The following is a 27911-nucleotide window of genomic DNA, read 5'->3' on the forward strand; positions in this document are numbered from 1 at the left end:
GAACAGATGTATGGAGAAGAAGGAACTGAAAAAATGGGATGGAGTCCTGACAGGATGTGGGATGTGAGGAGCTTCAGTTAAGGTAGTTGTGGGAGACAGTCAGCTGTCAGTGGTGGAAATTACCAGAAATGGAGACAGAGAGGACAAGGAAAGGAAGAAAAGTCTCAGAGATGGACCATGTGAGGATGATCAAGGGGTGGAAATATGGAAGCAAAATGGATAAATTTTTCCAGGTCTACACAAAAGCATGAAGTGAAGACTTAACATCTAGTTGTTGTGAGATAGAATGCCAATGTTGTACGCTGTCAGATGTAGACAACAAACTTGTTATGTGTTACCTAAGCCCACAAGTAAAAGAAGGCAAAGGAAATTGGTTGCACTGTGCACGAGTTTACCATAAGAGCAATTGGGATATTATACGGTATCAATGCACAGTTCCACTTCAATGTGACAATTTGTCTCAACAAGATCTGGCATGAAATTGGTAATTTGGTATTCTTGTATTCAAATTGGTAGTTCATGTCTTACCTGCAAATTCATTAAAGTGGTTTCCAATATCATAAGCTTGGTAGTTGTAACCAGTGTATTCATAATCAATGAATTTTACAAGTCCTGAGAAAACAGTGAACATTTATCGGTTAATCAGTAAATTACTAAAACTTCACCTCATAATTTTAGCAACCTAAAAACAGGTGTAAGCGTTTCAATGCAAAAGCTCTTCATTTTGATTTTCTCCCCTTTCTTTCTCATTGATTTACATAAGAACATAAGAACATAAGAAATAGGAGCAGGAGTAGGCCATCTAGCCCTTCGAGCCTGCCCCGCCATTCAATAAGATCATGGCTGATCTGTCGTGGCTCAGTTCCACAGTCCCGCCCTCTCCCCATAATCCTTAATCCCCTCGCTTATCAAAAACCCATCAACCCGCGTCTTAAAAATATTTAGCGAGGCAGCCTCCACCACCTCAACGGGCAGAGAATTCCAGAGATTCACCACCCTTTGAGTGAAGAAGTTCCTCCTCAACTCCGTTCTAAACTGCCCCCCCTTTATCTTGAGGCTGTGCCCCCTAGTCCTACTGTCCTTTCTGAGCGGGAAGAGTCTCTCCATCTCTATCCTATCCATCCCATTCATCATCTTATACATCTCAATGAGATCTCCCCTCATTTGTTGGCTCTAATAAAGGTACAGTCCTACGGTGGCGGGAATCTTTTGATCAATCGGTCAGTGGCTTTAGTTAATTTGTGCTATTTGACAGCAAACGTTTTAACTATAGAGTTGACTCCTCCCATTAAACCTTCCATCATACCAAACAGACTGATTTCCTTCTGCTGACAATTGGGGTGCTAAAGTCAACTGCAGCAAACTAACTACTATCCTGGATGAGATTGAAAAGCTGCCCTGAAATCCCAGTGCCCTCCAACTTGGCAGCATAAGTGAGTCAGGATGGGCTTTATACTTATTGTCAACCTCACAGATTGTCTTCATCAGAAATCCCAGGGTTAGCTAATGTTGGCAAGAGACTGCCTGTCCCTTGTCCATCCCAGTATTGAGGAGCCTAAGAGAAGGGCTCTGATATGTTGCAGCAGCCAGTTATATGTCAGATCTTAGGTTCTCACATGGAAGAAATGTCAGAAAAGAGCAGAGAAAAAATTACAGTCATACTATATGTTTGCACTGAAAAATAAGTAAGGTTTTATGCAATAAATAATTGGAATACTTGATGTGCAGACTGCTTGGTGTTTGGTTATTTGCATGGCTTTGATAGGAGGCTGTGAGCAACAAGGAGCTAACTTAGACTATGGAAGGATTGGTGAAAGAGTGCAGACATTTAATAGATGGGAGAAGTCGAAATAAAGAATCCAGTAACCTAGCATGATTCTCAGTCATCTACCTACATCTACTGTCAAAATGTACAACCTGAATAGCCTGGACAAAAGAGGTATTGGTGACTTCGCCTTAAAGAAGAACTGTTTGGCAAAAGTCCTCTGTGATTTTCTGGAATGAGGCTGTGAGATCTTCTGTCTCTTTCAGCCACACAGAACTGTGTGTACTGTGGATCTTGGTCAAAGATCTGTCTGTAGCAATCAGCAGAATTCCTAATGAATCACAGTCTTCTCAGACATGGTCTTAGAAAGTGCACTTTGGTTGATAAATCTTGCTGCATGGTTAGTTGCTCATCTCAGGTGCTCATCTCAATCTCTTACAGCTCCTCTTCCTCAAAAACATACAATTTGTGAAGTGGGAAACTGTTGCAGAATTTGCAGATACTACTTCCCTTTAAATCCAATGAGCTCTGAGGATAATACAGGCTGTAGGTTGTTCCGAGTATAACAGGGAAATTACATTTCCAAGAGCTGCAGTCAATCCCAAGATATGGCCAAAAGTCTCAACAAGCAAGTTTACTTCGGCAGGCTCCTTTTAGTCAATAGATTGAGATTTATAGAAACTGACATGTATGATTCACAGGGCAATAAGTAAATTATGGGTCAAGAAACAGAGAGGGAAACATAATCCCTTAATAGCCGATTATGATGGGAATTTAAATACATGAGTAACCTATCTTCCAGTCAATGTACAAGCAGTATTCCTTGTTACATTGCTGTCTGTTCAGATAAAATATCGTGTATAAACAAAGACTGGGAATGCACAGGCAATGCTACCAACTAATCAGATCACTTTGGGACAGATTCCTTGAAGCAGTGATGATGTGCAGACTATATTGACAGCTTACTGGAGAGGGTAGTGTCTCTGGTTCAGTACTGAGGTGCAAGAGGTAGGCAGGATGGTAGGGTTTATTGTTAACTTGGGCTCAAGTTGCTCCAAAATATTTATTCATTAGAATTAAGATGCTGCCTTTCCCCTGGATTAGGAGGTTGTACATATACAGCTCTCCTTGAGGATTTCAATATGTAATCAAGGCTGACACCTCCGCGCAGTGCGGAGCAAGTGCTGTATTTCTGGAGGTGCTACCTCTAAAGTAAACTGTTAAAGCCCAACCCCATCTACTTGTTGAGGTAGATGTAAAAAATCCAGTCGTTTCCCTTTTGAAGAGGAGCAAGGGATTTCCCCAGTGTCCAAGTCCATGTTTGTCTTTCAACCAATGCTACTCAAGGTTTTTACTGTCAATTCTTGACGCAATTACTTATGACCTGCATTTCAAAGTTATCCATCGGCTCCAAAGTATTTACATGCAAGTTATTTTATTCTTCTTTCATAGAGCACAATATTGTCAGCTTTTAATTCCAATCACTTTGTGGACAGTACGGTGGCACAGTGGTTAGCACTGCTTCCTCACAGCAGCAGGGACCTGGATTCAACTCCCAGCTTTGGTCACTGTCTGTGCTGAGTCTGCATATTCTCCTCGTGTCTGGATGAGTTTCCTCCGGGTGCTCCGGTTTCCTCCCATAGTCTAATGTACATGCTGGTTAGGTGCATTGGCCGTGCTAGATTCTCCCTCAAATAGGCGCCGGAGTTTGGCGACTAGAGGATTTCCGCACTAACTTCACTGCAATATGAATGTAAATCTATTTGTGACATTAATAAATAAACTTTAAACTTTATCTTAGCTAATTATGAAATCCCTGGAGAATATATCCCTGCTACTTTAAATGAAGCTTGTCAAGAAACACCCAGTGCTGTGGGACTGGGTTTGTGACAACCCCCTTTTCTGTTCCTCATCTCCAGGCCTTCATGATTAGAACAGAGACCAACATAGTAAAACATCAGCATTGCTTTTAACATGAATATTCATTTATGTAGCAATGGCCCAAAACACTTCACAGAGTTGGTAAACAGCATTAGACAGCAAACCACATTAAGAGACATTAGGCAGGCTTTTGGTTTTGGAGTAGGTTTTAAGGACCATTTCAAAAGAGAAATAGAGTTGGGGAAGCAGAAACATTTGGGGAAGAAATTTCACAGGTTAGGGCCTAGATATAGCTGAAGGCATTCTGACCATTTTGGAAGGTTTCCATCTTCAGGAAGAATCTTTTTGACAAAACTGAGAGGTATGCAGGGTGTAGATTTAAGGTTATTATCAAGTCAGCCATGACATTATTAAAAGGCGGAACAGGCTCAAAGGGCTGAATGGCCTGCTCTTGCTCCTTTTTCATATGTTCACCAATGACATAATGTAATTCTGCATTTTGATGGAATTTAGATTATTTCATACTTCCATTAAGAAGGAAAGGACACATGGAAAACTATTGTGAAAGTTAAAGCTAGGTAAAGAGTGAAGGGAAAGAACCTTTACAATGTGTATTTTCAGATTCATTACTTGTCTCTCAATTTATCCTCACTCTATGGAACTGTTTGAATGTTTGAGCCACTCTGTTTACCAAGACACAATCTATATTTTAAATTAAACTTGGCAAGATTCACTTTGGCCCTGATATTGACTGGGCCATTTTTCATTAGCAGGGAAATGTAAGGGGAGGGAGGAGTTTCGGTTGGGAAACATTGAACTTCCAACAATGCATCCATGCTATCATTATGACCTCTACTTCCACTTCGGTAAAATCATTCACCTCAACTGACAGCTCAAAGAATTTATAAAAGGATTAGTTTTCTTTGATGAATTTGTGTTTTTAAATAAGGGATTAAGTAATTGAGTGGATTTAAAAGTTTTGAACGGGCTTTCTAGAATGGAGTTTTTTTTAATATAATGAAGGTTGAAATAGGTGTTTAGACCTTTATTTTATTTGATCTCAACATTGTTCCTGAGGTCTGCTTATGGCAGATACTGTATGACTTGGCATGGAGAGTATAAGGCAAAGAATGGCAGGCATGAATTGACATGAAGTTGGCACAAGGACAATAAGGTGCCAAAGAGGTGGGTGAGAGCATGAGTTAGCATGATTTAGCATGGGAGAATGGAGTGGCATGGGGTTGGTGGAGGTTATGATGAGGGTCAGGGCCAGAGGGCTTAAACTTTTAGGAAGCAATTGGAACAAAGTTCTAGAGAACTGAAATCCATCTTATCTCCACATTTGTTAAAACCTGTGACCACCTCTGATTTCAGCCCTTCCTGGAAGGGTGGGCTCAACTCTTTCCTGCACCCATCCACATTTTCCTAGAGTGAAAACTGAGTCTGACAGAGCACCTTCTTCCTGAGGTGAGCATGCTGAGAAATTTCCCGACTTTCATACTGTGTGTTGGGGATGTAAAATGATTCTGGATGGGAGGTATTGCTGTGCACAGGTTCGTTATCATATTTCCCAAACACAACAATGGTTCCTGTACTTTGACATTTAAATACTTAATAAATTACAGAACCAATCAAAATCATAGATTAGTACTATACATAGAGGCCATTCAGCCCATTACATCTTTGTGAGTTTCTATAATGAGCAATCCAGTTAGTGATGGTCGATACTTCAGCTTTCATTGCACTATAAGGTGAAACCGCCAATGTTTGGGTAAAACGCAGACTCAGCTGCTGTCATGCAGATTCAGACAGCTACTATCATGGCTCTGCAATCCAGTGTTCAAAGGGACGTTCAGCAGACTACCTACCAAACACATTACTAGGATCGCACATATGAAGCCATGAATATTACGCAACTGCCAAGATTGGTAGAGATTGTTGCTGAGTATGTTAAACTGAGAGTCCTCAGAGGATAGTCACTCAGTTACAATACATGGCATTTGAAGATACTTTTGCTGATCTTGGTCACTCATGTAAGATAATTGAACTTCTTGCAATACTGCTTCCAGCTATGGCATCAAGTATTGACAGTGACAGATATCTGGTCATACGTGCGTTCTCCTAGCCTTCTGCAGAGAAACGTCCCTCGTATTCTTCGTTTCCTTAAAGCCTGCATCCAAAAACCTTGGAACATGCTCGCTCTTCCTGTTGTCTCATTATTAGTCTTCTGCAGGTTGGACATGCTTTTCCTACAACTTCCAGCCTCTGCACCAGCCAGCATGGACATTCCATTTATGAGATGCAGGCTGACTTTAAATAGCAAAAGTTGGCTTTATGTGGTGCTAGGCTGCATGAGCTTTGCCTCAGGGAATCCCACTTAATCCACGGAGGATGAAATTGCTATCATAGAATCATAGATTCATAGTCATAGCATAGGATCTTCCAGCTGCACTTGCCCCAAGACTGGAAAATCCCGCCTGAGGTCAATGGTCCTTTGCACAGCCCTGTCCTACCTGCTATGATTCCCATGGTGGATGGGATGGGAAAATTTTGCCCACAGAGTTTTAGAGCACAGAAAGAGGCCCTTTGGCCCATCGTGACTGTGCTGGTCATTGTTTCTAAGCCCATTTTCCAGCAGTTGGTTTGTCGCCCTGTACTTTCTTAGGATGTCAACATCCAGCCTTCAGTGATTCCACCAGTGCCCTTGCTGCTTATCAGGAAGGTAGCCTGGATTGCCACAACCAAAGCTGAAATGGTGCATTCCAATTCTGGGTCTTCTGGGCTTTGAGTCTCCCTGCATGACCATCTGCAGTCACCATGCTGAAGTCAGTAGCCTCTCACCATTAGGCTAGCATTGAGAAGGGGCACTAGAGCAAGCAGAAAAGAAGAGGCACGAAGGAAATTCACTCAATTTAGTTCATTTTTGCATTTAATTGATTTAGTTTTGATTTTTGGTGGTTTGACTTAAATTTTGGTTTGGTATGTTTGTTTTGTATGGCTTTTAATTTTGCAATCTGGCTAAAGGATGCTGTGATGGTCAGTGATGGAAGGGAGGGAGGCATGGGGCTGTGGTGAATGAAGAATTGAGCCTGGGGGCAAATGAGTCAATCACAACCAACACGGTGAGGTGTGTAGCTCGGCTCCTTCCTTGTTCCAACTCCTCCCCATCTTCCTTTCCCTCTTCTCAGTTGTTCCCTATACACCTGGTGGAAAGAGCTGCCGGATACAGCAGCCAATTACCAACTTTAGCACATGTTCTGCCAAGTACAGCAGGGCAAGTGCAGAATGGTCCAAGCAGTGGATGTGTCATTTAAACTTCCCGTCGTTCTGTTCGATCACATATTGTGTGATAGTATAAGTGCCATTCTAAGGATGATCCCCCTGTGTGAGTGAACCAGAATGATGAATCAGGTGGTCAGTGAATAGCCAGTAGCCAGCCTCTGGTTTCTTGTGGCGATTCAGAGAACTGGCACAGAGAACTGCCGCAGAATGAAGGCACTGTGACTCCCAGGATACCAGGCATTGACACCTATGATACATTATGCATGGTCAAACACCAGCTGGTCTTTGTGGGAGCGGTATCACTTTCGATAGCTGTGCTTTTCAGAACTGGCAGGCAGTGCCCACAAGCAGTGTGCATACAATCACTGGCACCCTGCACCATGGGGAAACCTGCAGTCCTTGCCAAGCTACCTGCCTGTTCTGGCAAGAGTGAATGAAATCTGTTTGTCCAGAGCCTCAGTGCCCTCCTTTCTGCAACAGCGGACGGCAAAATGGGCCATGTTGCAAATATTGCCTACTCCAACGTGAAAGGAACCAGATGTATAATTGTTCATCACCACGGTCAGCTTCACAACTACTGGCAGTGCCAACGTCTGAGGCTGCAGGAAGTGACAGATTTCACAGAGAACCCCCTTCAAAAACAATACATTCCCACACACTGTTCCAAGGCTCAAATAGGAGAAATGCTCCTTGAACATCTTCGGTGGGTATGCCCACCTGCTGAGGGCGTTCCCCCCCACCCCCGCACTCCCCCAGCCACCCACACCCCCAACTCCTCACCACCCCTTCCAACAGCGAGTTCTCCACTGTGTGGCTTCTTCTCATTTTCCCTCTCGTGCCATTAGGCACAGGGGATACAGACTGCTACGCTCCTGTCTGGGAGCAACTAGGTGCAGAGTCCTTGATGTCAGGATCAAGTCCTTCAGCCATACCACTCTCTGTGCGACTCAGCAACTTTAAATAACAGTAAGGGCAGCACAGTGGCACAGTGGTTAGCATTGCTGCCTCACAGCACCAGAGACTCGGGTTCGATTTCCGGCTTGGGTCACTGTCTACATGGAGTTTGCACATTGTCCCTGTGTGGGTTACTTCTGAGTACTCCAGTTTCCTTTCACAGTCCAAAGATCTGTAGGTTAGGTTGATTGGCCATATAAATTGACCCTAATGTCAGGGGGATTAGCAGGGTAAATATGAGGGGTTATGGGAATAGGGCCTGGGTGGTATCGTGGTCGGTGCAGATTCGATGGGCCCAATGGCCGCCTCCTGCACTGTAAGGATTCGATTATTCTATTCTATGATTCTGTGAACCCACCAAACGCTTATAGAAACCCAGCAACAGCCAGTGTAAATTAATCAGCAACAAACTTGAAAATGGTTGATGGCTCATTTGAAAAATGCTGGTTGGCGATTGAGGGTGAGGGAGGGTGGGGCAGGCTGGGTGAAGATTCCTTCCTGCTGCTGAACACATACGGGAATAAGACGAGGCTTAAATAGAGAATTAAGCTCCAAGATCGAAGCGCTGGTATCAAATTAGCATTACCCACTAATTGCCATTATGATTTACTTACTCTGCCTACTTCTGGAGCATACTTCTTGATGCCACATGAATCCCTTACCCAAGATGGCATCTAGTGCAGCCCACACCAGAGGTGTGGAGCCAAAGTGGCACCCACTGCAGCAAAGCTGTGTTTCACAGCTAATGTCTTTCCCTTTCCTTTCTATTAACGGAACCTGTGTTCATCTGTTCATATTTCAGGTGTTACTTAGCAAAATTAAAACTTTAAAATATGTCACGTCTAGCTTTAAAAACTACTTTCTTTAACTAGTCATGGTTTTTCAAAAACAACTCAACATATGTAACGATTTGAGACAGTTTGACGTAATAAGGCACGATATCAATACACGTATTATTATACTCTTTTAATAATTTTAACTCTACCTTGTGTTTCAATGTAGATTATATTCTTACATAGTAGATCATTATGGCACAGGACCACAGGGGACTTAACTTGGGAAAGGTGTTCTTTGAGTCTTTCGACTTCACTGACAAGAATGTCAAGAGTTGGCACGTCATTCATTTCCATGGAACTGGGGATAAAATATATACACACTTATAAAATAGAACAACTCTATAGTAACAGTTGCTGGTGTACTTAAGAGCTCTACATAAGATATTCCAAAAATAAGCTAACTTACCTTTTCCAATCAGAACACTCCAATTCTTTTCCTGCACCTATACTAAGGCAGACTTTTCTCAATTCCCATAGCTAGTAACTCCCAAAACTGGTCTCTAGCCTGTTGTCAGAGGCTTATAGCTTGAGGGGCACCACTCCACATCAAGCCTGGCTGACCAGGCGTCTTGCCCAGTCATTGGTTTTTAATCACTCTGCTGGTTGGCCACTTTACAAATGCACTTTTCTAGGTCATGAAGTCCTGGGGTGGTACTCGAACCTGGCTCTTCTGGCTCAGAGGCAGGGGTGCTATCCACTGGCTACAAGATCTCCTAATTAGAATATGCTCTTACTAAATCAAGTGTCTGAACCATGCATTCCTTCACAAGCAGGAAACAATGAACACACAGGGGACGATCTTACCTTCTTGTCCTGCCAGTCGATGGGCAGCACAAGCCAGTATGATCGTGCTAGAAGTGAAAAATTGCACCCGATTTTGTGCCTCTCGAAACCTTTATAGGGCCCAGATTTCTGGCAAAGCAGATCTCAATATTTAAAGCCATTTACATGTGGATTTGAATATTATTAACGAACCCCAGACACAATCTTCTGGGCTCACTTGCCTATGTTGCCTTGCCGGTGAAGGTCCTCACCAGCAAGGATCATGTGTGGTCTTCATCAACGTCGACCTATCATGGTGAGCTTGCCAATGGGACCGGAGGCCACTGAGGTCCCCCGGGAGGTCTGCAGCAGAAGGGGGCAGTGCCAAATTGGCACTGCCAGACTGGGACCCTGACAGTGCCAACCAGGCTCCAGGTCGTGTCAAATGGGTGGAGCCTGAGGGGTGTTGGTTCTAAGGAGAGGAGGTAGGGCCTGGATGGGTTGGGGTCTAACGGGAGACAGACAGAGTAAAGCTGCGCAATCAGCAATGGGGGCCAGCTTTGAGGGGGTCAGCTGTGCATTCCACATTTTTTGCACACAGTGGCATAAGGTTGGACTTGTGGCCTTGCTAAATAAATGGATCTGAAACTTTCCCATTTTCACACTCATTTGGGACTGAGAATTCTTTTGGTGAGATCACCCCCATTGTTACTTTTGGAAGTGTTTTATGTTATTGAAAATCTATGGCATTTCTTGATGGTTTTATGATGGTTACAAGTTCACTGTGGAATGAAATGGATTTCGCTTACGTCAGCACAATGGTCAATTGTCTCCTTTCACTTGGTAAAATGCCTCTCTTTTTGTTGTTATTGGAGTGGTGTTCAGCAGCAAAACAGTTTTACAACAATTCCTTCATACAAATAGCAACAGTATTACCCTCTGTGTGAAAGATATTGATATCTATCATTGTTATTGTCTAGTTAATACCACACAGAGAGTGTATGATAGTCTACATAATTTATGATAACTCTCTATAACATACTGGCAAAAATATTTTTGAATCACTGGTCCTTTTTGTCATGTTATGTGAGGTCTCCCATGGCCCACTTATTAGACAAGTTCACTCTTAGTAGTCTTGTAGAAATCAGCGGCAAGTCTGCACTTTAAACCCAAGTTTGTGGTTGAAGTGGTGGTTTAGCGGTATTATCGATAGACTATCAATCTAGAAACTTAGCTAACGTTCAGGGGACACGGAATCCTGTCACAGCAGATGGTGGAATTTGAATTCAATAATAAAAATGTGGAATTAAGAATCTACTGATGACCATGAAATCATTGTCAATTGTCAGAAAAACCCATCTGGTTCCTTTAAGGAAGGAAATCTACTGTCCTTACCTGGTCTGGCCTACATGTGATTCCAGAGCCACAGCGAGGTGGTTGACTCTCAACTGTCCTCTGAACAAGGGCAATTAGGGATGGACAATAAATGCTGGCCAAGCAGTGACGCCCATGAATGAATAAAAAAATGAATAAAAGCTTGATTGTGCAATTCCGCAATTGGAGTTCTGGTTAAACGATCATACACAATGTTGGCAGCGAGTACAGCTTTTACTTTAGCAAAGAGGCTGTGTGGAAACACAGTTGCATGCTGCTAATGTACACTGTTTCAGAACAATGAGGATATCCAGCTAGGCTTGCATGTGACTTCAGACCCACATCAATGCAGTTGACTTAAACTTCAGACCCACATCAATGCAGTTGATATTTTAAAATATCAAGAACATTTAGGGATGGGCATAAACCCTAACCCTGAACAAGGTGGTGCTAAGCCACCTTGGCTGGTTGGCAGGCCCAACCAGCGACACCCACATCCCATGAATGAATAAAACAGGTTATCAATTTTCATATGTTAATTACTCAACTACAGTGATATTTTTACTTTGATGTTGGATCCACCAATTTCTTGGGCTTGCTAAAATTTACCAGTGAAACCAAAATGAGTACACAGCAGCAAGGGATGGGGCTGAACCAATCTCCAACAAGCAAGACTCTAACCATTTCCTTTTGACATTCAGTGGTGTTCCCATTGCTAAATCCCCCATTAACAGCAGCCATTGACCAGAAACTGAACTGGGCCAGCAATATAATAACGTGGCTACAAGAACAGGTCAGAAACTAGGAATCCTGCAGCAAGTAACTCACCTCCTGACTCCCCAAAGCCTGTTCACCAGTTACAAGGCATAAATGAGGAGTGTGATAGAATAGTCTCCACTTGCCTAGATGAGTGAAGCTTCAAGAAGCTCAATAACATCCAGGACATAGCAGTCCACTTGATTTGTGCCCCAGTATATATCATCTACAAGATGCACTGCAGTCACTCACCAAGGCTCCTTTAATAGCACTTCCCAAACCTGCACCTTGTACCACCTACTAGGTCAAGGGCAGCAGATGCAGGGGGAAAAGACACCATCTACAAGTTTCCCTCTGAGCTATCGCCATCCTGACTTGGAACTCTATACCTTTTGCTATCACAGGGTCAAAATTCTGGAACTCCCCCTTAAACAGCACGTAGGTTTACCAACACGACATAGACTGCAGTGGTTCAAGAAGGTGACTTAGCACCACCTTGTTCAGAGCAATAAGGGATGGGCAATAAATGCTGGCCTAAGCAACAATGCCCACACCTGGTCAAGGAAGTTATAAAAAATGCTCATTGGCAACGATGCCAATAAATGCAACTACTTTCAACCTGTTAGTGGAGAAGGTTTGCTCACAGTACTTTTGCCGATCAGCTACTTTCTACACTTTAGAGGTTCATTCTATCTAAGATTGCTACATACGCTGCCTTAGGTTACATCTCAGATGAGGACCAAGATGGCCAGCAACAATACTTATAGCAGCATGTTCACATACTTAAAAAAACAGGACCAGGAGACAGGGGGCAGCAGTGAGGTACATTTCACATGAGATACTAACCACAAATAAAGGGTTTACATGCAGTGGCTCAACTCCCTTGAGCATGAGCACCAGGGTCTCAGGTAACCCAGGATGTCAAATCAGCCTCCCATTGGACCTGGTGGCTAGAGGAGGTGATAGCCCAGTGGCATTATCACCAGACTATTAATCCAGAAACTCAGCTAATGTTCTGGGGCCCCAGGTTCTAATCTCACTATGGTGGATGGTGGGATTTGAAATCAATAAAAAAAATCTGGAATTAAGGATCTACTGATGACCATGAAGCCATCATTGATTGTTGGAAAAACCCATCTGGTTCACTAATGACCATGAGGGAAGAAAATCTGCTGTCCTTGCCCAGTCTGGGCTACAAGTGAATCCAGAGCCACAACAATGTGGTTGACTCTCGACTACTCTCTGAAATGGCCAAGCAAGCCATTCGGTTTTGAAGGCAACAAGGGATGATCAATGAATGCTGGTTGGCCAGCAACACCCATATCCCACAAATGAATTTTAAAAATGCCGTACCAGTGGCTGCCAAAGTCCCCACTAGCAACTCAATGGGCACGATTTTACAGCCTCGCTCATCCCGAAACTGTATAATCCCGCCTGAGGTCAACGGACCTTTCTATGCTCAGCCTTTCACTTGCTCCATTTCCCAAGGCAGGCGGGGTGATAAAATTCAATATGTTTGACTCCCAGATGCTTTAAGAGCTCTGTTGCAGACATGTAGGATCTCCTGTATAGTCTTGCATAAATGGATGCAAGATGACTGATGGGGTTGTTTGCCATGGCGGATCACCATGGCAACTTTGCCACTGATTATGCCAGTCAGAAGAAGCTGAAATCCCGCGTTGCAGTTCTGGCAGGGTTTTGGAAAGGTACAGGTCGCCATCTACTGCACACATGTTGCAGCCCGAGAACAGGCTGGGCAAATTGCTGCACTGCACCTTGCACATGGTACACGCTGCAGCCGCTGTGCTGGTGATAGACAGTGTGAACGTTTAAGGTGGTGGGTGGGACACCAATCAAGCTTTTTGCTAGATGGTATCAAACACCTTCAGAGTTGTGGGAACGGCACTCATCCAGGCAAATGGAGGGAATTCCATTCTTGAAGTGCCTTATGAGCAGACTTTGGGAGGTCAGGAAATGCTTTCCACAAGATAATTAGTACCCCGAGGTATAGCATCCGTGAACAACTAAGCAGAGCCAGGAGAGAGCTGCACTCTCCAATGCAGAATTTCCACTGCTGTCCCTGGCTACATCATCCTGCTCTTGATCATCTGTGAAGTGTGAATCACCATGTGGAATGCAAATATCTGCCTTACTGGTTACACCAACATGTACCTGCATGGTAAGCATGATTCCTGCTAGGGTGCACCCTCAGGCAGACTCCACCAACTGCATGCATGAATTAAAAGGCATGAATGTGGAACTAAAAGATATGAAACAAGCCTTGCCAGCCAAGGATATCATTATGCAGATGATCAAGTCAGCATGACGGAGTATGGCAATGTCATGTCAGTGTCTTTTATCAAGCTGTCTCCCGAGATGGAAGGAGGTTCCCATCTTGCCATCTCCAGCAGCTAGGTCCTTTGAAGCTTCCTTGATAGGAAGCATCCCTCCTCTGCATCTGTCAATTGCAAAATGTTTAGAGGATCCTTTTGGTTTTTTCCCTATTGTTCTGTGCTCTCTCTTCCTACAAAATGGGAAATAACAGGTCCGAGATGGCATGTATTTACCCCATGGATGGAGAGCCTTTTGTAAGAGTGACTGAGAGGGAGAAGCAGGCAAGACTGAAGGTGAGTGGGATAGATGCACCGAGAGAAAAGTATAAGTGCATTTGCAAGGTTGTGAAGAGTGATATTATGAAGCAAAGATGGCAGCTCAGAGTGAGGGACTGAGCTTTTGTACACAACATATGAAAGTGCTATTCTCCTCATTTTTCCTGACGTATGTCTTTGTCATTGCAGAGCTTTCTGCACTGGAACCAGGAATGTTGAATCAGAGAAAGTGACTAACATTCCTTGCAACCCCTGCTGTGGGTCCTCCTCCCATTAACATCAAGATTATATCTCTCTGGCTGCTCACTGTCCCCGCATGCCCCCTGCACAACCCTGCAGCACATCCAGGAAGGCATCACTGAAATGCAGCATAGCCTTTGGCTGAATTGAAATCCATTCTGCTATCCCTTTTCTTCCCACCTCCAACCCCATCAGCTTGCACACTGGCATTGTCCCTTTAAATACTGGCGTTGAGGTCAGGTCTACTGGGACCCCAGCATGCCCGAACGTAGGAAACCCGGAAATGAAACTATAGTGATGTGGCTGAGGTAATTGGAACAGGAATTGAAAGCTCGTCTCAGTAACCTTGTCCATGGAACTATCGTTGATTGTCGTAAAATCCCATCTGCTTTGACAATGTCCTTTAGGGAAGGAAAATGCCACCCTTTGGCCTACCTGAGACTCCAGGTCCACAGTAATGGGGTTGACTCTGAATTGGTCGAGAAGGCCGTTCAGTTCAAGGTCCATTAGAGATAGCTCACCCACATCCCATGAAATAATATATTTTTTAAACAGCCACTGACAAACTTGCTGCACTTATTTGTTGGTTTCCCATGTATAATTGGCTCCCACCCCTTCCCAGTGCATCATCAAATTAAAACTGGAGGCATGAAGTTAGTTTCTCTGCATAGATGATGCCTGAGCTGCATTTTCTGGTTTTTTATTTCAGTTAGATGTTTTGGTTCATAGAAAAGATGTAGCTTGGTATGGACATTCTTCACACGTGAGCCCAGATGATAATAGACAGTGGGAGGAGGGAGGGGGTAGTGGTGGGGGTATCTTAACTCGACTTGCCTGGTGGAAAGAAGACAAGTAGGCAGTTAAACATCTCGGGTTACTTCCCACCAGGTTGTTACCGAGATCCTGGGTGGGATTTTCCAGCCACATTCGCATCAAAATTGGAAAATCCTGCCCAAGGTCAATGGACCTTTGCATGGTCTGCCCCTCCCCCCACCTGCTGCAATTCCCATGGCGGGCGGGACAGGAGAATTCCGGTCCCTGTTTGTACTTTTCAGGTGTAGATTGAATTTCTCCCCTCAAAACGGAAGAGTTTCCACTTTTCACATTATTTAAACCTCAGCAATATTATGACTCGAGAACATTCTGTGCATGTCTAAATTCATCTTCAGAAATGCTATTGTGGGTGGTTGGTGCAGAACTTGAATGAAAGAGAGATGAGCATCGCTCTACCTCTGTTACAATCCAGAGAGCAAACGTTCATTTATGTAGAGCCGTTTCCCAAGTTCAGGATGTTCCAAAATGCTTCCCAGCAAGTATGTTTGACATTTGGTCACTGTTGTAATGGAGGAAAACATGGCAGTCAATTTGAGCACAAAACAGCAGTGAGATAATGCCAAAATAATCTGTCAATGATGACGGTGGTTGAGGGATGAATGTTGGCCAAGATACTTGAGAAGCGTCCTTGCTCTTCTGCCAATAATGCAATGGGATATTATATGTTCACCTGAGAGAGCAGACAAATACGCATTTTAATGCCTCATCAAGCAGACACCACAAGCCTGGCAGTGCAGCATTCCTATAGCTCTGCGCTCAAGTGTTAGTCTAAATTGTGTATACTCAAGCCCTGAAGTTGGGCTTGATCCCACAATTCTGAACTCAGAGGTGAGTGCTACCACTGTGTCAAAGGTTAAACAACAGTCCAAACATTTTTCAAATTGGCAATCACAAAATATTGGATCAAATTCACAACCCGTCTGGAGAAGTATTTCCTTCAAAACGTACCAATCAGTGCAATGTCAGTATGTAACTGTGCTGTGCAAAGGAAATTTCTTTTCTTTTTTAATGAGCACATTTGAGCTCTATTTCTTTCCCTGTTCTAAAGCACTGTACCAAAGTCAGGAACTGGAGCTACTGCTTGTTATGATCAAAGTAAACTAAGATAATTGTGGTTGAGCTCGGCCTTTTGGGCAATCTAGCTTATTATTTCAAAGGAAGCTACTAACTTTCTCATGAAAGTCAGAAGTCTTTTTTGCCTGCACTGTCCTATCTAGAAAACTATAGCTGTCATTTGCCCCTTTATGTAGAAATAAGTATTTCCTGGCACCCATCATGTTTTTATTCCCATTTCTTTGTCCTGCAGTTGTCCTTCAAAACCTGTGTCCTGGATTTATAAATTGTAGAAATCATAGTATCACTACAGTGCAGAAGGCGACCATTTGGCCCATTGAGTCTGCACTGACAACGATCTCACCCAGGCCCTATCCCTGCGACTTCACGTATTTACCTCACTAATCCCTCTAACCCACCCACCTTAGGACACTAAAGGGCAATTTAGTATGGCCAATCTGCCTAACCTGCACATCTGTGTATGGGAAGAAACTGAAGCACCTGGAGCAAAACCCACGCAGACACGGGAGTACATGCAAACTCCGCACAATCACCCGAGGCTTGAAATAACCCGGGTCCCTGGCACTGTGAAACTATACTTGGATAACTGTCAGTAGGGTCATTGGCGTCTTCAGCACTTATGTAATGGGTGGAGACAAAGGCCCACTGATTACAGAAACCACTCGATTTTCATTTCCATTCAAATCAATAGAAATAAAATCTGGGGCCTGATTTCCTTTTCACTTCAGCCCTGAAACTAAATCCTACTGGTGGTGCCCACCATGCTGCCCACTCTGCCTAGTTTAAGGGGCTTTTGGATAAGCACATGAATTGGCAAGAAATAGAGGTGTATGCACAAAGGGTAGGTAGAAGGGATTAGTTTAATTTGGTGTCATGTTCGATGCAACACTGTGGGCCAAAGGGCCTGTCCCTGAGCTGTATAGTTCTACGTTCTATGAGATCAATATGAATTTAATTTTATTTAGTGTGGAGACATTCATTCAATTCTAAAGTTAATTTCCAGTATGCTAAAATTGATCAGTGATGTATTTCAATGTAGCTTATTATTGCATATCAACCAGGTTACACTGCTTCTGAAAATTCTGTAACCCATACATTAATCCCTCTTAAATTCCTGTTAGAACTTGTGTAACAGTAAATTGGTTTGAAAAACAGAAATGTAAAACTAAAAAAAACTGGAAGTAATGGGACTGATGTTTGCAGGTACTTCTTTCAGAATGACAAAAATCTTTTTGCAACCAATTACATGCTTGTTTGCTCCCAATATATATTTTCTGCAATTTATTTCAGGATTTTTTTTTGGTGGGGTAGTGGGGGAATAAAACTGCCATAGCATTAGAAAAGGAATAGCAATTTGCACACATAAACAGAAATCACTGACCAAACAAGAAACCTGACTCTGGCTGACAACATTGGTCACAGATTCCTGAATGATTTAAAGGTATAGAAACCAAAAAAGGTGCCCCGTTTAATCCTTGTGCTGTGTTGAGTTATTTCTAGTTTGTGCCCTGACTTCTCCTCAAGATCAACACTTTAAAGTTTAAGCTTATATATTAGTGTCATAAGCAGGCGTACATTAACACTGCAATGAAGTTATCGTGAAAATCCCCTAGTCGCCACACTCTGGTGCCTGTTTGGGTACACTGAGGGAGAATTGAGCACGGCTAATGCACCTAACCAGCATGTCTTTCGGACTGTGGAAGGGAAACCAGAGCACCTGAAGGAAACCCATGCAGACACAGGAAGAATGTGCAGACTCTGCAGAGATAGTGACCCAAGCCGGGAATCGAACTCGGGTCCCTGGCATTGTGAGGCAGCAGTGTTAACCACTGTGCCACTATGCTGACCCCAATAGGTGAGGGAAGACATCTTATTTAAAAAGAAAACTTGTGTTTCTGTTCCTTGTTGCTATCTAGGGATGCCCATTGGTTGCCAATTGGGGTCATGTGCTTGGAGAGCGCCATCCTCCATAGTAAGATAGTCAGTCTCCTCTTCTTCTGGGGCCACAGTGAAACTATACTCGGATAACTGTCAGTAGGGTCATTGGCGTCTTCAGCACTTATGTAATGGGCGGAGACAAAGGCCCACTGATTACAGAAACCACTCGATTTTCATTTCCATTCAAATCAATAGAAATAAAATCTGGGGCGGTGGCTGTCACGAACAGGCAGTGGGCCTGATTTCCTTTTCACTTCAGCCCTGAAACTAAATCCTACTGGTGATAACTCCAGATGTTAGGGGGCTAGAATGCTGAATACAAAGAAAAGAACACAAAATGTGAAATTATCCTTCTTCACCCATGTACGTCTCGTTTTACAAGTGTAGGGAGAGCTTAGTCCAAGATATTGGCCGGAATTTTACTGTCCCACTCACCAAGGGAATCAGAGTGGGCGAGTGGTGGACATGGGTTGACCTCTGGTGGGATATTACAGTTTTGGGACAAGTGAGGATGTAAAATCCCACTCATTGTGGTGCAGTATCTCCGATAAACACAACACCAAAGGGGTATATCCTTCACAAAATATATAGTTTCAAATTCCATTAAACGTATTGACAGTGTAATCTGTCAAAATACCAGAAGTTTATTGCACGTCATTCAAGTCTACAATTATTCTGCTGTCCTTATATATATTTTTTCTTCTTTCTCTTATGGCAATTGTATCAAAGGATCATTCCAATGTTAAATGTTCACCTTTAACACATGATGAAATATACCCTAGTGTGATAGCATTGTCCCCTTCCCCTTGTTATCCCCATTATCTCTGATGTCTTTCCCCTTTAAGAAAAAAATATCAAACAGCAATTTAAACCTTTAAATGCTTTCAATATTTATATTTGGAACAAACATTTTAAAAAGTATTATATACAGATGTCTGAATAATATCAACCAAAGTCACTTGAGGGAAGAAAAGATCTTGCATGTTCCCTGAATTTTATAGGAATTATACACGCAACCCTTTGAAACAAAACTGGAAGCTTGATATATGGTTTGAAATTAAATATTTCAACCAAAGAGAAAAACAGACCTTGCAGTAGAATTCAAAAGCTTATTTTTAACCAGTGAAAATAGGAAGCCATCTCTCTAAATTGTGCTTTGATCCTTAAACCAAGCAACAGGAAGAGGTACCAAACATCAACCCCGGGTCTCAGCATCATCAGTCTCTGATTTAGTGTATAACTTTCAAATGATGCTGCAATTGAAACCTGTGTATAAACAATTTGACACGTTCTGATAAAACTCTGCAGTCGATTTTGATGCAGGCTTGAACTGGTTTGAAACAAGTGAGTTGATGTCGATGTTGAAATATCAGACAAGGGAAGTTCATGCTAACATTTGAATGGTAATCTTCACACTGTTTCACATTTTGAGGCCACCAGAACAAGCTGAGTGCGTTCTCACTAAGGTCATAGGAGCTGTTAATAGTTATTTTTGATTAAAACTGTTTGGATAATTACTTCAGTAACAGAACGCTTGGGATGATTCCAACAAGAAATTAGGAAAATTTACAAAAGTTTGTAGATAAATTCTGGCTAACTATAATCCCAGGTTTGGTTGTTCTAGTACAGAAGTATAACGGCCTCCCCAAAGTCTTCTTCTGAAACACAAATGTTTATCCACTGTAATCTTTTGTCTTATTCCAATATCTTCTTAAGTGAATCAAGTAAATGATGGTGAGTTGCGAATGATTTATGAGCCTGTGATTGTAAGCATGATTAAATATCGGAAAATACCTCTGGTTAAAAGTTTGAAGCTTACACTTTTTGTGGGAATCTTAGGAATGATGGTCAACATATGATACACATCCGAGGTCGCAGGAACTGAATAGAATGCAACACATTTAGGGCCAATTGCTCTGATAACATGGAAATGTAAAGACAGAATATCAGACAGAACAGAAATGGGCGTCAGGATAGCACAGTGGTTAGCACTGCTATCTCACAGCGCCAAGGACCTAGGTTCAATTCCCTTGGGTCACTATCTATGCAGGGTCTGCACATTCTCCCTCGTCGGTGCAGGTTTCCTCTGAGAGTTCCAGTTTCTTCCCACAGTCTGAAAGACGTGTTGGTTAGGTGCACTGGCCATGCTAAATTCTCCCTCAGTGTACCTGAACAGGCACCAGAGACGACTAAGGGATTTTCACAGTAACTTTATTACTGTGTTAACGTAAGCCTATTTATGACACTGAGAAGTAAACTTTAAAACATTCAGGGTGGCTTCAATTTGATTTGATGAGCTTGCACTGAAATTGCTTAAGTTTATAAGTCAGGTTGAGAAGAGACGCCTGTGCTTAGACTTGTCTCCCAAACTGCAGAAGATCCCTGGTCTTGTTTCATTGCCGGTTGGATCCATGCTTAGCGCACATGCTGAATTAATATACATTGATGTAGAAGCAGAATTGTGGTAATTAGCTGTATAACATTCTGAATGATGGTATCAGTGGCGCAGCTCAGAAGTCCCAGCAGAAAGTACATGGTATAAGTAGTGGCATAATTACATCATAACCTCCTGGAATCTTTGCACCGTATAATAAAGAACGTACATGAATGTGCAAGATTTCAGCAAACTCAGGCCCGATTGTTATTTTAAAAATATATGCGGCACAGGTCTAGTTTTTCTTTCAGGAACTCAGGACTGAAAACTGTAATGCATTTTTGTTTTAATTTAACTAATTCTAAGAAACCTGTTACAAAAACACTACCTTAGTTGTACTTTATAGTGAAAGCAACCTTACTCTATCATTAGTTGCAATATCCAGCCAGGACAGTGTACAACCAAAGTAGTCAGCTAGAAAGCAGGTGAGTGGGCCTTTTAAACAAATGAAACAAGTCCATTTCGGAATTTATTGCCGATTTGGGTGTGGAATAGTTAAAGAACAGCTCTTGGTGTCTGTGCATCAAAAACACTCCTTTCTCTTTGATCTCATCTGATTGATTTAAGATGCTCAAGATGGGAGATATTGATGCTGGGATTGGAAAATGTTTGCAGTTTTGGCATCTAGTGTCTATATAAAACATTCCCTGGTCAAGTGAGGTCAGAGATCAGGCACAGGCTGCGATTTCCTTTGCTACCACAGTAATGTGCTTCCACCGCAACCCTCTCCTGAGGAGTATTTTCATCTTCCCAGCTGGCCATGCCTATAATCTTTGAGGAAGACTGGGAATTAGTGCCAAGCTGCAGCTCCTTTAATTCTGTGCCCAGGAGAAAATAAGCAGTGATAAATGGGGGAAAAAAATGGTGTTCCAACTCACTTTGTGTGGAGCTGCTCTCCCTCCAAAGGTTTTGGAAGTTTGTTTGGAAAATTTTGTCGATCTCAGACTGATCCCTTCATGTAGTAAGTTAATCAGGAATCAGAAGAGCCATTGCTCATGGAACACTCTTAAAAAAGGCAACTTCTGTTGGATTTGTGAGTCTTACTTTATGGATTAACTATGCGTTTCATGAGGTTGTTATATTGTGAAGTTTCATACCTATGGACTGTTGTTGATTAATTAGATATTAAAACATTTCATTAACATTGAGATATCATATGTTCTTAATGACTGATCCAGCTGAAGAAAAGGGATGTGGTGGAGGTTTTATTTATAACCAGGACATGCCTGGTGTAATAGCTAAATCTAGTGCAATAGCTAAATACTGCAGATGCTGGATCTGGAATAATAGTAAATACACACCAGGACAGGAAGCAAAGTTAATACTTCAGGTTGGTTACATGAAGAGCAGTAGAACACAGTTAACTCTGTTCTTCTCTTAAGCAGATATCTGACCTGGGTAGTTTCACCAGTTTTTGTTTTTATTTTGCATCTTTTCTAATCTGTGTCATGCCCATGTAAGCTTTGATCTTATTCCTGAACTTTGCCCCCTAATTGCAATCCAAATCCACCAGCACTCATCCTTCAACAGTTCAAATCCCCATCTTTCCTCCACTACGGCTTAGTATGGCTCCTGCTCTGACCAAGACCGTAAGAAACTACAAAAGGCCATGAATGAAGTCAGTCCTTCACTCAAACAGCCTCCCATTCGTTGACTCTGTCTACACCTTCCGCTCTCTTGGAAAAGCAGCCAGCATAATCAAGGATCCCAGCACTCTGGGCATTCTTTCTTTCACCTTCTTTCGTCAGGAAAAAGACATAAAAACTTGAGGTCATGTACCAACCGACTCGAAGAACAGCTTCTTCCACGCTGCCATCAGACTTTTGACCTACCTTATATTAAGTTGATCTTGCTCGACACCCAAGCTATGGCTGTAACACTACATTCTGTACTCTCTCCTTTCCTTCACTATGTACGGTATGCTTTGTCTGTACAGCGTGCAAGAAACAGTACTTTTCACTGTATACATGTGACAATAATAAATCAAATCAAAGCCTTGAATGTCTCCAGTCAGGCTCTTTGCCTCTGCCTCAACGGAACTTAGCAGAGTCACGAATGACCTCCTCTGTGATTATGATCGTGGTGCATTATCCCTCCTCAGACGCTCTGTAGTCTTTGGCTTGGCCGACGGTACCAAACTCCTCCAACAAATCTTCTCTGTTGTTCAGCTGAATGGAACCACCCTCATCTGGTTCCTCTCTTACCCTCCAGTTGTCACGAAATAGAGTCTCCAAAAAATGTCTTCTCTTCCTGGAGGGTGTACTGTTTGTGTTGGTGCCCCTTTCTTATATTGAGCTCAGAGTGCAGAATTTCAAATAGGCACACAAAATGATTTTCCAATTTTGACATAAAATTGTGGTGGACTCATTAGCTCGAGACCCAGCTCCTCCACTAAATCCTCAGAGTTTACAACTGAGATCAGGTAGATTATCCTTTAAAAAAAAATCCATTAATGCTCACCTTTGGTCAACTTCCATTACAAAATAGAAGTTGACCAAATTCTGGCATGGTGGCACAGTGGTTAGTACTACGATCTCACAGTGCCAGGGGCCCGGGATCGATTCCCAGCTTGGGTCTCTGTTTGTGTGGAGTTTGCATGTTCTCCCATGTATGTGTGGGTTCCCTCCGGGTGCTCTGGTTTCCTCCCACACTCAAAAATGTGCGGGTTAGGTGGATCGGCCACGCTAAATTGCTCCATAGTGTCAGGGGGACTAGCTAGGGTAAATGCATGGGATGATGAGGATAGGGCCTGGGTGGCATTGTGGTTGGTGCAGACTCGACAAGCCGAATGGCCTCCTTCTGCACTGTAAGACTTTGTGATTCTATGATAAAATGAAGATTTCTTCACATCATTGGTTAGACACGTGCAAGCTTCCTAAAAAGCTGAACTGTGCAATTGCCCCTTAAGACGTTACCCTCTGAATCAAACAATAACAATAACAACTTATATTTATCTGGTGCAATGTCTCAAGATGCTTCATAGGAGCATTATCAAACAGAATTTAATGGTGGGTACTTAAATTAGGGTGGTTAGTCAAAAGTGTGGCCTAAGAGGTAGATTTTAAGGAGGAAAGAAAGATAAAGAGGCCAATAAATTTGGAAAGGAAATTTCAGAGCTTAGGGTCTAGGTCACTGCCTTCCACCAATGGTGGAGCAAAATTGGGGATATTCAAGCAACCAGGACTTTATGAGCCACAACCACCTCAGAAGATTGTGGGATTGGAAGAGATCGTAGAGTTATGGATGGGTGAGACCATGGAACGAGTTAGAAACAGGAAAGAGAAGTTTAAAATTAAAGTGCTGCTTTGGGAACTAGTGTAGGTCAATGAGGATTGATGTGATACAAGCAGCAAAGTTTTGGATGATCTTAAATTCATACAACCACCCAGGGAGTTCATTAGATTTGTCAGGACTAGAGATAGAAAAGACAAGGATGGGGGTTTGAATGGCTAACTCTGGATGTAGAATTAGGTAGTATTACAAAAGAGGAAATAGCAATGGTGCAGATATATGGTTGGAAGTTCATCTGAAGTATGACACTTAAGTTAAAATTGCAAAGACTGGTTCAGCTTCAGATAGTTGACACTCAGAGAGATGGAGTCAGAAACTGGAGAATAGAGGATGTTGCAGAGCTCTTCTTACTGACAGAATCTTTTGGTCCCACCAAAGGTGACCCCTCCACCCTCGTGGCAGGTTCCCTTTGGCAGGGTGGGGAAGCCATGCAAAACATCACAGAACTGAAAGATCCGAATGGCAGCCTATGGCGAGCTGCTTCCACCACCATAAAACACGCTGTGATGCGGGTGGGGTGGAAAATCCTGACCAATGGCTTCTGCCTTCACAATATTTAATTGAATAAAATTTTTGCTCGTTCAGTACTGGATGTTGGACAAACTTAAAGATAGTGGAGGGATCAAGAAATCTGGAGCGAATGGCATCAGCAAAAAATTATGCAGCGTTTTCAGATTATGTTCATAGAACCATAGAATCTCTGCAGTGCAGAAGGAGGCCATTTGGCCCAGTGGGTCTGCATCAATAACAATCCCACCCAGGCCCTACGCTCATTATCCCACATATTACTCGACTAATTCCCCCGACACTAAGGGGCAATTTAGCATGGCCAATCAACCTAACCTACACATATTAAGACTGTGGGAAGAAACCAGAGCACTGGGGGAAACCCATGTAAACATTAGGAGAATGTGCAAACTCCACACAGACCGTCACCCAAGGCCAGAATTGAACCTGGATCCCTGGTTCTGTGAGGCAGCAGTGCTAACCATTGTGCCACTGTTGTTGAGGGAAAATACGTGGTTGAGAAACAGTGAGGGAACACCAGATGTTACGGTTGAGAAGTCCTTGCAGGTGAATTTCTGACTAAAATGAGATAAATGAGAATGGAACCAGGTGAGCACCGTCCCACCCTGACAGACAGTGATGAGGTATAGGAGGAGGTTGGTGTGGTTGAGAAGGTTAGTTCATCTTCATCACAGCTACTTAAGAGAGCTGTCTATGGCAGGGCAGAAATTGATTGAAGGAATAGCATAGTATTTCTGATTGTTTTACAATATTTTACATCTGCCTTCCAGTTTGCATTTGATTAGCGCTCTAAGCCATACTGATTCAATGCAGCGCTATGTGGATTCTGAATGTCAATTCATCAGAAACAATGAAGTACTTAAACTGTGATAGAACAGGTACACAGTCCCATTCTCAAATAACTAGTATGAAAACAAAATGATTTGCAACAAACAGCGTCTCTTAAATTGAACCTGAAAGCTTCAGACACAGGTTATTACAGATTTATATATTGAAAATTGAGCTAAGAGTTATATACCACTTAATGATATGAGTACTAAAACAACACAATGAAGAATGCATGCCCTATCTGGAGTATTGGTTACTTTATTAACAAGAAATTCGACATAACATCTGTTACCAGTTACTCCACTCCCTGGCTCTGAACTGGAGGAGAGAAGAATAGGATGTAGGTATGTGTAGGAGATTTACACACAGAAAATGATGATTAATCTTTGCAGGACAAGCAATCTATCTCTTTACTTCATTGTCTGTTCTCCTCCACATACCAAGGGTTACCTACAATAAAGCAGGGGCAGCTGGGGTACATTTATCCATTTTAAAGCATTTGACCTGGAAGGTCATGGAAGAAAAAAAATAGTTCTCTCACGTTGCAAGTTTCAAGAGGTAGATAGATTAAGGCAGTGATACTGGAGTCCTAATTCTTGGAAGTAGATCTGTTAAGGTGTCCAGGATGGATTGCTATGAATCACAAAGTTGTTACAGTGCAAAAGGAGGTCATTTGGCTGATCCTGTCTGCACCAGCTCTCCAAATGAACACTATGGGCAGGATTTTCCGGCCGTGCTCGCCCCGAGGTCGGAAAATCCCACTCGAGGTCAATGGACATTTGCATGGAATGTATCCCACCCGCAACAATTCCCGTGGCGGGTGGGACGGGAAAATTCTGCCCTCTGACTTTGTGCCATTCTCCTGCCTTTTCCCCGTACCCTTACACATTGCTTCTCAAAGAAACTCCTCAATGGTCACAAACCTGGCGGAGCTCTAGGTTAACTGATAGCAATGAAAATTCTATTAAACCAGGTTCCTGAGCAGATCATCATCAAAATTGTTGGGCACTCTTCAGTGTCATTTGTCCTCTGAAATACAGGTACAAATCAATGCTAAATAAACTTCTACTTCCATCTTGCGAGAGGCAAAAGAAGGAATGAAGTGTGTATCATTTGAGCAAAGGCTCAAAACACTAGTGAGATGTCATGTTTGATGCTAAAGTTCTGTGGCACTTGCAAGAAGCAATTCAAATCCTGTGTGATATTTTAGCCTTCCAACCTTGTTCATCCATGATTCCAATTCAAGGGAGAGCATAGAGTTCTCCTGCTGGCTCCACAAATGCTAGTCCCTCGAAACCTCTGAAATGCTGCACTCTGTTTTATTTCTTGTTATAGATGCTGACCAACCTGTGTATGTTTTTAGCATTCTCTGCCATGACTAGAATTCTCCATTTTCAGATATAAACATCGAACAAATCATCTCGATCACACTGACTTGAAGCAACTCCAGCGTTCACAGATCCCTCCCTGTGACCACAAGTTGAAAAAACGGTGCAGAAAATTTTACTTTTTGTGCTGCTTCTGCTATGTCCTGAAAATTTACATGTGGAACTGTAAGGAATTGGTCAAGTCTGGTCTGTGGTGAAGTGATTTCTACAAATCCGATTGCACAAACCTGCTCTTGGTCTGTAAAGCCCTCTCTCCCTGCAATACCATTGGGCTGCAGAGCATTGCTCAGTTCCTTGTCCATAAAATCTCAATCTCACCGCATTTAACAACAGCTTAAACATATATAGTGGGCGGGATCTTGAGTCCACAATATCGCTAGAATGCTGGCCGGGCCTCAATATTCGGGCGAAACCTGAAAGTTGAGAATCTCACTGACAAGATTGCAAATTTTGATTTGATTTGATTTGACTTGATTGATTATTAACACGTCATAGTAGACAGTGAGAAATATTGTTTCTTGCGTGCTATACAAAGCATACCATGCATACAGAAGGAAAGGAGTGTAGAATGTGTTACAGTCATAGCTAGGGCGCAGAGAAAGGTCAACTTCGTGCGAGGTAGGTCCATTCAAAAGTCTGATGGCAGCAGGGAAGAAGCTGTTCTTGAGTCATTTGGTACATGTCCTCAGACTTTTGTATCTTTTTTTGCATTTTTTTGATGCCTCTCGCCAGCAATGTCATCTTATTCACACCCACAGTGGGTGTGAACCTGAGTTACATACATTACACGACATTGCCATGTTATTAAAGACCCCCCTCCCACCAGATATTGAGCCCTTGCCATATTTTCAATCCATGCCAAAGTGACTTTACATTGGCACAATTTACAACTGGTTCACTCAAACATGCCACCCTGCCAATGCCAACCTGGCAATGCCAGCCTATACCAAGGGACATGCTATGGGCAGACCCCAGTAGAAGTCTCATGGTGGGGCAGGATTTATTTTTTATGGTGGTGGGCATGAGCAGATGAGGGACCTGGCATGCTGGCAATCACTGCACAGGAGGGCATAGTGTCCAATGTTTGAGGGGAAGTGGAGGAGGGGGCTGCTGGTACTGACTGCTCAACGGGTGTAG

At 42.8% G+C, this 27911-nt stretch overlaps 1 protein-coding gene across 1 annotated transcript in view; it reads right to left on the reverse strand.

Moving 5' to 3' along the window:
• LOC145343667 (ethanolamine kinase 1-like) overlaps positions 1 to 27911 on the reverse strand; it is a 270810-nt gene that overhangs the window by 124814 nt on the left and 118085 nt on the right. The window contains exons 4-5 of the mRNA XM_080189833.1: positions 8868 to 9016; positions 529 to 612 (exon numbers count right to left, since the gene is read on the reverse strand). Coding sequence (XP_080045959.1) covers positions 529 to 612; positions 8868 to 9016 — 233 coding nt within the window. The remainder of the gene's footprint in view (positions 1 to 528; positions 613 to 8867; positions 9017 to 27911) is intronic.

This window comes from Carcharhinus amblyrhynchos, chromosome 6 (genome assembly GCF_965287045.1).
Source record: "Carcharhinus amblyrhynchos chromosome 6, sCarAmb.v2.hapA, whole genome shotgun sequence".
NCBI lineage: Eukaryota > Metazoa > Chordata > Chondrichthyes > Carcharhiniformes > Carcharhinidae > Carcharhinus > Carcharhinus amblyrhynchos.